General features: G+C 33.5%; 2 protein-coding genes across 4 annotated transcripts in view; one reads left to right on the forward strand and one right to left on the reverse strand.

The window, feature by feature from the left end:
- Positions 1-10223, reverse strand: part of LOC123716343 (ubiquitin carboxyl-terminal hydrolase puf) — a 54674-nt gene extending 44451 nt beyond the window's left edge. For 2 of the 3 annotated variants that reach the window (XM_045672034.1, XM_045672032.1), the window contains exons 1-13: positions 10069-10223; positions 9825-9921; positions 8925-9679; positions 8549-8820; positions 8025-8243; positions 7297-7473; positions 6628-6706; positions 6426-6498; positions 4506-4624; positions 3664-3775; positions 3102-3255; positions 1249-1404; positions 534-661 (exon numbers count right to left, since the gene is read on the reverse strand). In XM_045672034.1, the coding sequence (XP_045527990.1) occupies positions 534-661; positions 1249-1404; positions 3102-3255; positions 3664-3775; positions 4506-4624; positions 6426-6498; positions 6628-6706; positions 7297-7473; positions 8025-8243; positions 8549-8820; positions 8925-9679; positions 9825-9921; positions 10069-10111 (2384 nt within the window). In that variant the 5' untranslated portion in view covers positions 10112-10223. The remainder of the gene's footprint in view (positions 1-533; positions 662-1248; positions 1405-3101; positions 3256-3663; positions 3776-4505; positions 4625-6425; positions 6499-6627; positions 6707-7296; positions 7474-8024; positions 8244-8548; positions 8821-8924; positions 9680-9824; positions 9922-10068) is intronic. The other variant, XM_045672033.1, reaches the window with a different exon arrangement.
- Positions 10224-10684: 461 nt separating this feature from the next.
- LOC123716345 (dol-P-Man:Man(7)GlcNAc(2)-PP-Dol alpha-1,6-mannosyltransferase) lies at positions 10685-14213 on the forward strand. Its single transcript, XM_045672037.1, has 8 exons — positions 10685-10919; positions 10994-11126; positions 11217-11390; positions 11510-11663; positions 11805-11949; positions 12138-12364; positions 12710-12850; positions 12927-14213. The coding sequence occupies exons 1-8, from the start codon at positions 10794-10796 to the stop codon at positions 14149-14151; spliced, it is 2325 nt and encodes a 774-aa protein (XP_045527993.1). The 5' UTR covers positions 10685-10793; the 3' UTR covers positions 14152-14213.
- Positions 14214-14292: the final 79 nt, after the last annotated feature.

The raw sequence follows: 14292 nt of genomic DNA on the forward strand, positions 1-14292 counted from the left end.
AGGATTTTTGAAAAACTAAGAAAAATCTCTCTATCTAAGAACTAGAAAAGATAGAAACGGCCCTTTTCAGGTCCACATTTCGATCCATAGAGTTTCTATACGATTTCGTCGAAACAAACATTTTATCTATCTTTAAAAGCTTTTATTTTCAGATACCGAAATATTATTATAATTATTTAATTATTATTAAATATTTTATTATATAAGACTTGTAAGTGCGAGCAAGACAGACAGCTAAATATGATTTATGAGCCGAAGCCTTAGTTCATAATGCGTCGACTATTGCATATAATTGTAAAAAACTTCTAAGTAGAACTTAGAATAGATTTTCAGCTTATTTGGCGATCTTCAGATTCAGCAACGAGAGTTAACTGCAAACAATGACTTCCATATGTCAAAATCCAATAGATTTTTGACGTTTCTGAATATTATTTGATAACATATACTTTGTACTTTCTAAGGAAACAAAAACGGTGATGGCTAAAGATGAATAAAATGGACTCAGATGTCCTACGATAATAAGAATTCCTTACCTATGATTTGCTAGATTGTCGAGGCAACCTTCTATAAACTTGATCCTAATAAACTTATCAGTGCTAAAGCACAACAGGGCACAGAGCGCCTTCTCAGCCTCCAAAGCCAGCCCTTCACCAAGTTGTTCCTGAAACAATAAATCGTATCAAATAATATCAATTTACCTTTTGAATCTGGAGGGAATAAATACGTCAAAAAATTGTAAACGTAAGCGCAAACGACGAAACAGATATTATATCGGACAAAGCAGAATAATTTGTCAATTGTGTTTTATATTTATTTATTTAATATAGCAGTGCAGTGTTGGCCTAGTGGCTTCAGCGTGCGGCGCTCATCGCTGAGGTCGTAGGTTCGATCTCCGGCTGTGCACCAATGGATTTTCTTTCTATGTGCGCATTTACCATTAGCTCGAACGATGAAGGAAAGAATCGTGAGGAAACCGGAATGCCTTAGACACAAAAAGTCGACGGCGTGCGTCAGGCACAGAAGGCTGATCACCTACTTGCCTTTTAGATTAACAAATGATAATGAAACATACAGAATCTGAGGCCCAGACCTAAAACGGTTGTAGCGCCATTGATTTATCTATTTATAACGCTTTTGTGTATTATGTAATTGTTTAGATATTGTATATGTATTGTCCCATTTGCGAATGAAACATAAAATTAACTAAATATGCATTATTCAAAAATTTTGATATTAAAATGAACTTACAATAGCGCCGTCTTGAAGTAAGTCCCATAGAAGCGTATTTCCTGGACGACACACGTCATCCACGCTGAACGGCAGCGCCCCACCGGAGACTACGCCCCCCATTCCCAGAGCACCCGCTACTAGACCACTCACTTGATACTCTGGCATACACTGAGCCTATAATTTAGGATATCCGTGTTATCATGTCATTGATATAAAAAACAACTAAATTTTAAACACCTTACAAAATCCTTATTAAGCCTATTTAAATTATCTAGATTTGTTTATTTTTGATAAATTCAACAACGTTTCTCCGTTAAACGACTAATACGGCAGTTATGTAATTATTAGTTAAGGGCCTATACGGTCGCACAACTCCAAAAAAGTACATTGTTTCTTTCGTTTATCATCACTTCTTGAAGTATGGCGCATGGAAAACATATATGGTGGAGTTGAGTAGTTTATGTATCAATTTGAAAGATCGATACACGATTTAAATAACTTCGATCTATAGAAAAAAATGCAAACATAGCCAATATTTGACACATTGAATTCATTTTATGACGAAATTTACACGATATATTTTATCGCAAGCCAAGGAATCCATTTCAGAAAAGGAATTGATAAAATTACATTAATTTAACATTTTACATAACTAATTGTTATTGAGGGCCGGCGCGCCTCAGCTCTCCATTGCGCACCGCAGTCCACCCCGAGACACTGACACAGCAATTCGAGCTGGGATAGGGTCTTGAGTTATATTACAATAATTATTTACTAATTAGAACCTTAAATAAAATGTAAACAATCATTACACTTGAAGCTAATACATTTTTAGCACACTTATAAATGTATTTTATCAATTCGCTTCAGATAATGTCCAATAACACCTATTTGTTGTACACTGGCTGAGTTCACAAGAGTACGTTCTATCGGATTAGTAGTAACTGTTAAGGTAGAACAATTATGTGTGGAATAAAAAAAATAAGTGTCATTTAGATTTATGAACCCTTAGATAAGCCAAGGTTTTGTCAGCGTCGCAACCCCACACCCCTAAATTTATGTTAGTTATAAGCTCACGTTTTAAGCCATTAAAGTCAGTTATTACTCAGCTTCAAATAGAGTGTTTTATTTGAACATATCCATACAAAAATCCGCCACCAAACTTAATTCTGGATAGCTGGATTTCCAACAAAAAATTCCGTCGTGGTCACGTCTAAATTGGGCTTTGTCTTCGCTGTCATTTTAATCTATGTATATATACAATTCTTGTGTCACAATGTTCGTTCCCATACTCCTCCGAAATGGCTCGACTGATGCTTACGAACGTTTTATGCAATTATTCAATACAATATCTATTTTTCAAACCCCTAAGGCTAAGCCGATGATATGGGTGATAATAGGGTACTTTTTTTATATTTTTTAGACAATTTTTTTGTTTTAATTTATTTATGACACATAATTGACACCATTCTAGAATCAACGCCTATTTTTTATTATAGCAGATAGGTTATTTTATTGAACTAAAATGTTTCCTGGAAATAATATAGCAAAACGACGTTCGCCAGGTCAGCTAGTATAATATACATAGATACATAAGAGAACTCAACCCGCAAAATTATTATTAGCAAATGCTATACGAAACACTAAATTTGATATAAAAAAAGATTTAACTGAGATTTAGAATTTATCGACTACAAATAATTATTGTAGTATCGCGTCTAACTCATTAGACTAACTTGTGTCCCACGATAGTATTTGTCATAACAAATCCTGTTTTGCTGATGTAAGCAGTTACACACAGATAACAATACGTATGTTGAACTTTGTGTAATAATATTTATTGTATGTGATTCAGGTAATAATTCAATTACCTGTGCGGCGAGTCTCGCCAATTCCTCCTCACATGCAGAGTCGTCTTCGTCTAGGTCAGGCAAGCGATGGGAATGCGGAGACACGGCAGAAGAGGCACTGCCTTCCTCCTCAGAGCGTTTGTAGCTTTCCATCAGACGAAGCTCCATCAGTCTCCTTGGTACAACGGTTTTGTTTACACATTGCAAATGACCATATTACATTAAGACATAGTTTCTTTTATGTAAAATTAATAATTTTTTAAGTTCGATAAACTCGAGAACGATTGGACCGATTTGGCTAATTATGATCTTGAAGTATTAAGTTCAGGGTAGGTTTAAACGGGAAACATAAATAATATGTAAAAAGAAACGAAAATTGAACTTTGCAACAAACTCTATAATTTTTAGTAATAAAAAAGTTATCTAAAATTTGTGTTTCATTATCATTATGGGGTCCGATATCTTTGGTGTGTTTAGAAATAAATTATTAAGTTTGATGATATATATATATGTAATACGAAGTCCACCTGGTCATCTAGTTATAAATAAATTACGATTTAAAAGTTAAATTAATGTGATTCACCTGGCATCCACAGTGTCACAAATGAGCTGACAGTGCGCGGTGTCACTGCCACTCGACTCTTCTTCTACGTCAGATACAGACTCCGCCAGTTCCGCGCCTTTTATCTGTGCAGCTACAAGACACATAATTCAAGATAAGTAAAAAATTCAATAAAAATTATGAAATCCATGAATTAATAAAATTTCTCTCTTGTGATTTTTATTTAATATCTTGATATATATAAATCTCCTGTCACGATGTTTGTCCGCGATGGACTCCTAAAGTACTTAACCGATTTTGAATTAAATTGGCACCCCGTGAGCAGTCTGGTCCAACTTAAGAGATAGGATAGCTTAAATCTTTAATTATAGTCGCAATTTTATTTTATTGCAAATTATTTGTCTATAATTAATTGACAGTCACAATTATCTGTTAACTCCAAAAGGTTCTAACAGATGTCGATACTTTCCGACTGGATTGAGTAAGTAATCAATAGATGGCACTGCTATGGTAAACCGACAAACGTGTTAAATAAGCTACAATTGAATATCATGATTACCACGTGTTATTGAGACTAAAGTATAAATTAAATTTATTTTGTAGTAAACGAAATACCGTGAAATTCAATTATTTCTTAACCACGCCAACCACGTGTTACTTAGACCGAAGTGTAAATCAAATTCAAATTATAGTGACGATAATACAGTGAAATTATTCTTTCGTGTCACGGTATTAAGGCTAACTAAAACCACATTAAGGAGAAACGAAGTTCGGGGTGGCAACTAGTAAACTATAAATTTATTTAAATAATCGATAAATATTTAATAATAAACATTATAAATAAGGATGGACCATGCACTCACGGAAATGCCGGGTCTTTCCGGGCTTGTGTCGTTTCTTGTAGAGTTTCTTCTTGCGCGGGCGCAGAAGCTCTTCAGCGCCGCTGCTGGCACTACCACTACTGCCTGCGCGCTTATTGCGTCTGTTAGAAAAAAAAAGCAAATTAATTACGTCCAAATAACGAGTGAAAAATTTCGCCAATAACAACAAAAATTTCCTCGAGATTAGCAAAAAAAAAATCGTCTCATTTGTTAGTACATATAATGTTTTGTTTATTTGTGTGTGTGTCTGATTATTAGAAGTCTGAAAAATATATTAGACGACTCTTTTTGTCTAACAACGTAACAAACTAAATTAAAATTTCTTTGTCATATTGATTTGATATGGAGTTGGGCCAAATAGTTCAATATATAGTATCAAATTTCTCGCTCTCTTTCGCTCCCTCAAACGTATATATAATTTGTCTAGTGCAAAAGTTTAATATCTATAACATATTAATTAACTATGACACTAATCATGATGGATTTTGATATTTTCCACCTCACCGAAGTGGATGTGTCGAAATATTCGTAGAGGCGTGAAAATTTCACTTTAAGCAGTAACAGTTAAGTTTTCTCTTTGAAAATTTACTTAACTGTCGTTTGTTTAGCGTTTTATACGCGCGTATGAGCTCGTCTTCGGAAGCGGAGGCACATAAAGACGGGCCTTTTGGCACACGTTCAACTCGTACGAGCGTCGACGCGCTTCTAAGCTCGTATAAGCAAGTAGCTAAGTTTCTTCGTCAGAATCCATGTTGATACTGACACTAAACTAAACTAGCATATAGTTTACGCGCGTCCGGTTTTTGGAGCGCGCGTGTAAGCACGTACGCTGATACGCCCGTATACGCGCAGAAAAATACGCTAGTCTAAACCGTGTTTTCTGTTTCATATATATATATATATTGTTTTATAATATCTTAATTGTAAGATTACTAATAATTAAATAAATATTCATTCAAAAAAAGCTACTTTCTCTAAATTTCTCTTTTAACAACCACACAATAGAACAAGTTAACGAATTTTCATTACTAGGTATAACAATAGACACAAACATAAACTGGAAATCACACATACAAAAAATAAAATCAAAACTATCAAAATTTTTATATGCTTTCCGGGAAATTAAAAAGACTACGGACCTGAAAACCGCTCTAACTACCTACTACGCCTATGCGCATGCATGGCTAAACTACGGTGTAATAATGTGGGGAAATAGCACCGACGCACCAGCACTATTCACAACTCAAAAAAAGTTAATTCGGATCATAGTTAACATAGAACAAACAGACAGCTGCAAACCACATTTCATAAAACTAAACATTATCACTCTACCCTCATTATACATATTGGAAATCTGTAAATTTGCCCATACACACAAAGAATTTTACACCACACGCTAAGACATACAGACAAGATATACACTTCGACACAAAAAACGCCTAAACCTACCATCTTCCCGATTACAAATACATGCATCTAGCCCACTAGTCATGTCAATCAAAATTTATAATAAACTACCGGAGACACTAAGAAATGAAAAAAAGATACATATATTTACAAACAAACTAAAAAAACTTCTTATACGTAAATGTTATTATAGCGTTAATGAGTACCTAGAAGATAAAAATATAGCTTAATTTCATTATTATTAATCCCTAAATATACAAAATTAAATAAATAAATAAAAATAAAAAAATGTTATTCTATGTAATTGGTACTAGCCTGGAGTGTGAAGTTTTATGTGCTATTTTTTATTGTGTTGCTATTAGCTATGTTATATAGGTTTCGTAATGCCTTCTTTTGCTGTGCCCCAACAGGGTCCATAATATTGTACTTAGCTTTAAGCCTCATAAACATCTTTTGTAAACGTTATGGAATGCAAATAAATACATGAATACTCACTTTTGACATGATTTCAGCGCTGGACATTCCTTCTTGGCGAGCTCTTCCCCTTCCCTAAGCCATTCTTGTTCAGCTAATAAAAAGAGAAATAGTATATACACTTAACAAGTGACATTCTTTAATTTCAAATAATAAGTAACTAAGAAAAAATAAGTAATAGTAATACTTTTATATTATATCTTATCAAAATAATAGATTATACCTGTTAACTCTCGTTGATGTTTGCTCTGCTTCCTCGGAGTGGGACCTGCTTCTTCGCCTGAAGTGCTCAACTCTTCACACTAAACACCAAAATATAATTTATTACTATTTTCCATGTTCACTCAGAAACCTCTATACAAAAATGAAATTACTAATATTGAGACAGAAGAAAAGTACTGACAAGAACTCCGAAGATTTTTGATTGTTAAGTTTTTTTTTTACAAGAAGCGTGTAAAGAACTTAACTCTTAATATTTTTATATATATAATTCAACTAAACGTGTGTATGTCAGTGACCCTCTGAAACGGCTGGATCGATTTGAATGAATTTTGTTGTATGCGTTTGGGTGGCAAGGCGCTCTATATGGTTTAGATTCACAAATCAGCCCGGCAGATAGCGCTACAGTCGTTATCTAGGTTGTTTATCCATACAAATACACAGCCAATATATATCAATCTTCTGTGCATGTGTTCCTAATTAAACTCCTAAACGGCTGGACAGATTTTGATGACATTTATTAGATTTTTTTAAATGTAGTATGTGTGTACATTACAACGTCTGTCGAATAGGTTAGAATATATATATATATATATAGAGTTATACAATAATAATAAGACCAAATATTTAATTCTCCTCATCAGCTATAGGCATAAGTGCTCATATTACTCACAGGGTCATCATCGGAATTGGTTTGATCCATGCTAACGCTGGCTTCAGACGAAGAGCGATGTGGCTTACAAGCCGGTGGAGGCAGACGAGCTGGTTCACCCACAGGACTGCCCACAGACACACCGGCACGCCCTCGTGACCACATAGCTCGCATCAACGCGGACGCTAAGTAAAGACTCTGCAAGGTAACACAAACGATATCCTTTATTGTTTTATTATATTAAAATGGCAATGTATTAACAGAAACTGTAAGCCTAGGCTGAACGTTTAGCTCTTCTTAGTTTTTTCTAATATAATAGGGGGGCACACGAGCGTGCGGAACGCCCAAAAAGGGCCGTCATCGCAGCCCATAAACACCCATTTTTAGAGTGCGTTGGCCTTTAGTTCCCTAGTTCGCATTAGAAAATGTTTTATAAGCGTCGCGATACCCTGAATCGTCGATGTGAAGGCCTGAGAGTATAGCCAGACGCAAGCTCTTCAGCAATACATTACATAGCATTTAATATTCAATGAAATAACATTATTCTTTTGTTATACGCGAGTGTTTAATATAGAGTAAAACAAAAATCTTTTATTATTTAAAGCACCCCGATAATACGTAAATTTTGGTCCTTCGAGCTATCCAGAATCGAACATATTATGAATGTAAAATTTATAAGAGTATCAAGAAACAAGCAAACATTATATGTGAAAGAGAGAAATAGGAGGCGATAGTATTCTAATAATCACCTGTTCTGTGTGCTCTTTTGGAGGCAATGCGCATAGTAAGCTGTATAGGTGGGCGCAAGGCTTTGGAGACAATGCTCTAATAAATCCAGGTAAGAGATCATAGACTTGGCGACCACAGTGTTTGAGTTGAGTCGCCGCCCATACAAGCTCAACATGCTCCGAGGTGATCCGGCCTTCCACGGCTAAGAACTTTAGAATCATGTGAGACTGTTTTATTACCTGAAAAAATGTTTGTTAAGATAAAGAGTAGGCAAAATTTAATCTGAAAATACTTTTACAAGTATACACTTACCAGAAATTAGATGAGATAGCAACGAAGGTATATATAATTCTGAGCTACTGACAAGGTCTTAGTACAAACAACTTTAGTTTTTTTTTTAGATTTTACGAAATAATTAAAATCTTTTTTATACTAAATAGAATAGATTTTTTTTAAGCCATAGTCAAAGTATATATGCAATAAAGTTATTAACTAAATATTAAGTGATTCTTGAATAAAAATAATAAATGTGCAGTTCTGTTACCTCAACATGTAAATTAGGGCCAAAGAGGTGTTCAATTATGTCATGATAGGACAACCAAGAAGCGAGCTGCTGTCCAGAGGTCTCAGCATCAGCGGCAGAGTCTCCAGCACATAGTTCATTATGAGCTGCAATGTGTGCATTAATCTGCGCAATACCAGCCAACCTCATTGTCAATGTACTACTATTAAAGTACTTGAAAGCTAGAGCCAATCCATCCAGATCAATTAGTGATGGTGAGTCTAATGGCTCTTTCGCTGCACCCCACATGAAATCTGTAAAATATTATTATTATAGTCATATTTTTCTTTTTACGAGTTATTGACAAAGCCCACAATCTTTAAAAATTAAAAAAAAACAATAAAATTTCTCTACTCGCCTGCCATAGACTTGACAGCTGGCAATCGCAGATCCTTGTCTTCTAAACTACACATATATTTCATTATTCTATTTCTTAACGGCATAAATTGTTGTCCGACAGCTCTAAAGTTTAACCATAGCTTCAAATTTCCAACTGCTGCAACAATTGCATGAGCCATAGACAGTGGTAAAGTTTTTGGTGTGGCATTTTCAAAAACTGTAGTCATTGCAAAAACTCCACCCAGTTTACAGAACAGATTTACGTTTCTTAAGAGATATGGTGGTATTTCTGTATCATGAAGATCACAATAAGAACTAAGATTTGTTATTTCTTGGGCTGAGAGATCATCCAGTCGACTTAATGCAGAGTGTTTGCAAGCTAAGTACAATGGAAAGTTGTGTAAAAACACTTTTGATATGATATGAAGAAGCTTTTCTCTTTGTTGCAATGACCATGTTTCAGTCTCTATACTAGATGAAGAGTTTTCAGGGTTTGATGATTCTTCTTTATTTTGGTCATTGCATTCAGAGGGTGTTGCACTTTCTTCTTTTAAACAATTTTCTTCAGCCTCCTCTTTATCATCACCGTCTGCCTTGTTGTTTTCTTCATCTTTTGGTTTTTCTTTACTATCGGTGGTTGGTGGGGTGGTGGCAGCAACAACCAATTCATCTTTAAGTACTTTTAATTGATATACAGAGAGGCAGATAATACTTTGAACTACTAAGTAAAACCTCTCAAAGTTTTTTACATCACGATAACAACACATACATTGCCTGAAAAAGAAAATTATTTTATGAAATTGTCTCAATTAAAATACCCTCGCATTTTAAGAAGACTTCACACTGGTCTTTAAATAACAATCAAGATACTTCGCGTTCTAATACTAAGTTTTACTTTTAAACAATATACAAAAAATACCTTTGAGGCCAGGATAGTATGTAATTTAATACTGTATCTAGCTCCGTTTGGCTTATTGATGGATATTGGGACACATCATCGGTTAACCGTGTTTCACCTGAAAATACGATAAGTGTTTAAGACAAATAGAAAGGATGGTTCTTACCTGTGTTATTGTTAATAAGCGAGAGCATTTATTCACACAAATAAAGGACTTTTACTCTTAAGAAAATGAACAATCAAATATCGAAACAAAGTAACTTACAATTTACTAAAAGCTGAGAAAACTCCGAGCAAACATCACACATTCTCAAAGATTTATAAGAAAAAGAAGCGAAATATTGTTAAAATATTATCGCAAATTTTGTTTTGTTTAAGATATTGATCATTATTGATATTTTCGTATCAGAAAACGAACTCTACTTCTAAAATGTCAAAGAATTCATTCACAATAAATCCACCATTGTTGACCATCTGCTGTCAATTGTCAAGGTTGAGAAAAAACAGAATGAGCGTTTTTATTTAGAATATATTATGAATTACTATTTAGTACAAAGAAGTATTAAAACATTTTTTTTTTCATGTGGGTCTCCACTGACATCCCCAAAACTGAGAAAACACCGTCCACGCCTACTCAAAATATTAACTCTTCTTGAAAAAATTGTCGAGGGCAATGATAAAACTAGAGAGTTGCAACGGAATTAAAGACAATAAGTATACTGTTAAAGTGAGCATGATTTTTTTTTAGGCCAAATTACATATATAAGATAGTCTTCTTCGGAAACATCTACGCAATGATATCTGTAATGTCATTATCAATATGTCCTAGACAAATGTTAGAAGTGTTAGACAGCTGATTTATATTTTGACAGTAAAAATCAAGTTCAAGAAATGTGAAAAATAGAAATTGAAAGAATGTGTTTTTGCACATAAAATGATTTTATTTTCGAAAAAGTACTCTGTATTTTGAAGTAATTTTAAATAAGTGAAATGGTGCAGCTACTGTATATCGTGTCTAGCTTACACGTTTTGTTATGTCCATTCACCAAAGTTGAAGAAAGCTTTAATATTCAATCTTTTCATGATATTCTATATAATCGTTTTAACCTATCAGAGGTATTACCAGATTATCTAATTTTGGACTCTTACATAGTTTTAATAAATGGTAATAAAACGTATATTTCTTCCAGTATGATCACAATGAGTTCCCGGGAGTGGTTCCACGCACATTTTTGGGCCCTCTTTTCATTTCAGCACTATCTTCACCTGTTGTAGGATTGTTGCATCTGTCTGGTATAAATAAATTTTGGACACAGTATGTCGGTAGGGACATGTTGAACTATTTACGTCAATTCGTTTTGAAACAGTACTAATAAATAGCAGTGTAAAAATAGTGTTTTGTTTTTATTGTAGTGCGATTAACTTTAGCGCTAGCGGTGATAGCAGCATGGAGTCGTCTCAGGAATACTCTTCAAAAACTTTTTGGAAATACATTTGCCTGGTGGTTCACTATTATCACAGTGTCACAGTACCACTTTATGTTTTATATGAGCCGCCCTTTACCTAATATAATGGCCCTACCTCTAGGTCAGTATATATTCAAAATTAATTGTTTTAGAATTCAAAAATAATATGTACATCTTATTTTACTTCTTAGTCTACTGAGTAACCATTTCAAATATAAAGACATATTTTTTTTATTATAGTTCTCTTAGCATATGATGGCTGGCTGTCAGGAAAACATAAACAGTTTATTATATCAGCGGGTGCAGCCATAATTATTTTTAGATCAGAGCTTGCCATGTTATTTGGCTTGCTACTCATACTAGATCTATATTTTAAAAAACTGAATGTAGTAGAGTAAGTATAAGTTGAACTTTAAAGATTATACACAAACTTTTAATTCACAATATATTCCAATTACATGGGTAAAAATTTAATCTACACTACATATTATTTATTATTTTCATTTAAGTTTAAATTAATTTTTATATCTTTCAGCCTTTTAAAAGTGGCGGTGCCTGCGGGAATTTGCTTAATACTTCTTACCATATGCATAGATTCAGTATTCTGGGGCCGATTGGTATGGCCCGAGGCAGAAGTGTTCTGGTTTAATACCATTTTGAACAAGAGTTCAGACTGGGGAGTATCCTTTTAAAAACCTAGCATACTATTTACAATAAAATTTTAAGAAGACATTTTAATAAATTTATGATATACATTTTCTAGTATTAAGCAAAAATAATATGTTATTTATTTTACTAAAGGTTCCTCTTTATAATCTGTATATCTTATAAAAAAAATATGCATTTGGCAACCTTAATATGTCACCAGACATCACCATTTCTCTGGTACTTTTATTCAGCGCTTCCCCGTGGACTTGGTCCTAGCATTGTGTTGCTACCAATTGGAGCTTATCTGGACAGAAGAGTAGTACCAATTATAGTTACATCATTTGTTTATATTTTATTATTTTCTTTACTTCCACACAAGGAATTGAGATTCATAATTTATGTCTTCCCATTGCTCAATGTATCTTCAGCCATAACATGCTCATATATGTAAGATATTTATTATATTTTAAATTGTAAGTTCTGCCTCATAAGTCAATAATGGTATTGCTTATGTTGATTATTGTGAATCAAAGTATTCATTTTGAAAAAAATGCTATATAATGAAGCAACTATTTCTTTAGAAAATGTATGAGTAGGCATATCTTTTTTAAGTTAAAAAAAACTTGTGTGCTCCTCCAAAACAACTTGACCTATTTTATAATTGTTTTACATATATTTACTAGGTATAAGACAAGGTCTTAAAGTATTCATTTTGTAGTGATGACTGATTGGAGTGTTCCTTTTCTAAGGGGGCATATGTAATATAACATATACAATTTATTTATTTTTTAGATATATTCGTCGAAGTAAAGCACCGGTATATGAATTATTATTTTGGATATTAATGGTCATAATAGTATGTAATGTAATATTTACCTCTACATTGGTTCTTGTAGCTATGACAAATTATCCTGGTGGAGTAGCAATGACGAGGTTTGTGGTTCTTTTATGTAAATGTGATTCTTATAATTGAAATGAACAACTTTTAATCATTAAATTTTTGTTGCAGATTCCATAAATTACTTAAAAATGAGCCATATGTACACGTTCATATCAGTAATTTGGCTGCTCAAACTGGTGTTACGAAATTCACTCAAATCCATGACCACTGGTATTACAGTAAAAATGAATCATTGAGTACAGAACAATTGCAATATTATACACACCTTATAGTAGAAGCCAAGAGCAAATATTCTCCTAGCATTAAAGCATTTACTCAAACACATACAGTCTTGGACAGTGTGGAGTCATTCTCGCACATAGCGATGAATTATAAAATTATACCGCCAATAAAAATCAAATCAAAGGCAGCACTTTTTATTTTGGAAAGGAAAAACTTCAGAGATGATCCTCAGCCATATATTGAGATAAGTAAAAGTGCCAATGATGACTTAATACAAAGAGATACAGGGTCTGAAGAAATACAAATAAAAGTAGTGCAATATGATAATATTAGTGATAACGTATCAGAAGAGCAAGAGAATAGTGAGGTTTTGGAACATATAATTGATAATGATCATTCATTTTATAATGAAAATTTATCACAAGAAAATACAGTAACTCTTGTTGACGACGAAGAAACTGAAAGATTTCGTAGAGAAATCGAGGAGTCTATATTAAAACAGGAAACAACGGACGTAAATGCTGAAAGGGAACTACCCAAGGCGAAGGTACTTAACCGATCGGACCGAAAACAGAAAGCTATTGAGAAAATAAAGTCGGAAACGAGAAAGGAAGTTGTAGCTTCCGCGAAAGAAAAATTAAAAGAATTAATGAAACGACATAAACATGTTGCTAAAGAAATAAACGAAAATGATATAACTAACAAAGAGGATGAAGAAATGGATGGCAGAGGGGACATCCCAGAGCAGACGTCTGAAGAAAGTGATACACAGACAATCGTGGATGTTATGGATGATTCTATTTCCGATAATGATGCTGTTTCCACTGCAACAGCTGAAGAGATACCGGCCGCGAACACAAATGAGGATAGCATTGCAAATGACGCAAACGATCACGCTGCAAAGATAAATGAGTTCAATGATAATAATATAGCAAACGAAAATATAGACTCTATAGTGGAAGAAGTGATTACACGGCTTATTGATAGAAAAATTTATGACGACAGAACTAAACCAGAGGACATTAAGATCGGGGATAGAAAAGTGATACAGAAGATAGTTGAAGAAATTTTATCTGAAAGAATGAATTTCAATTCTGATAATACCCAATAAATCTTATTTTGTCTCTGGAACTGTTATTGTCTTCAATTAATATAATATAAATTTTAAATGTATGTTTTTGTGTCATACTAACTGTTTACAAATGTTTTATAAATTTAATTCTTAATTGTAATTCTAGTCCTATCGTTTTAA

The sequence above is a fragment of the Pieris brassicae genome, chromosome 11 (assembly GCF_905147105.1).
Source record: "Pieris brassicae chromosome 11, ilPieBrab1.1, whole genome shotgun sequence".
Taxonomy (NCBI): domain Eukaryota; kingdom Metazoa; phylum Arthropoda; class Insecta; order Lepidoptera; family Pieridae; genus Pieris; species Pieris brassicae.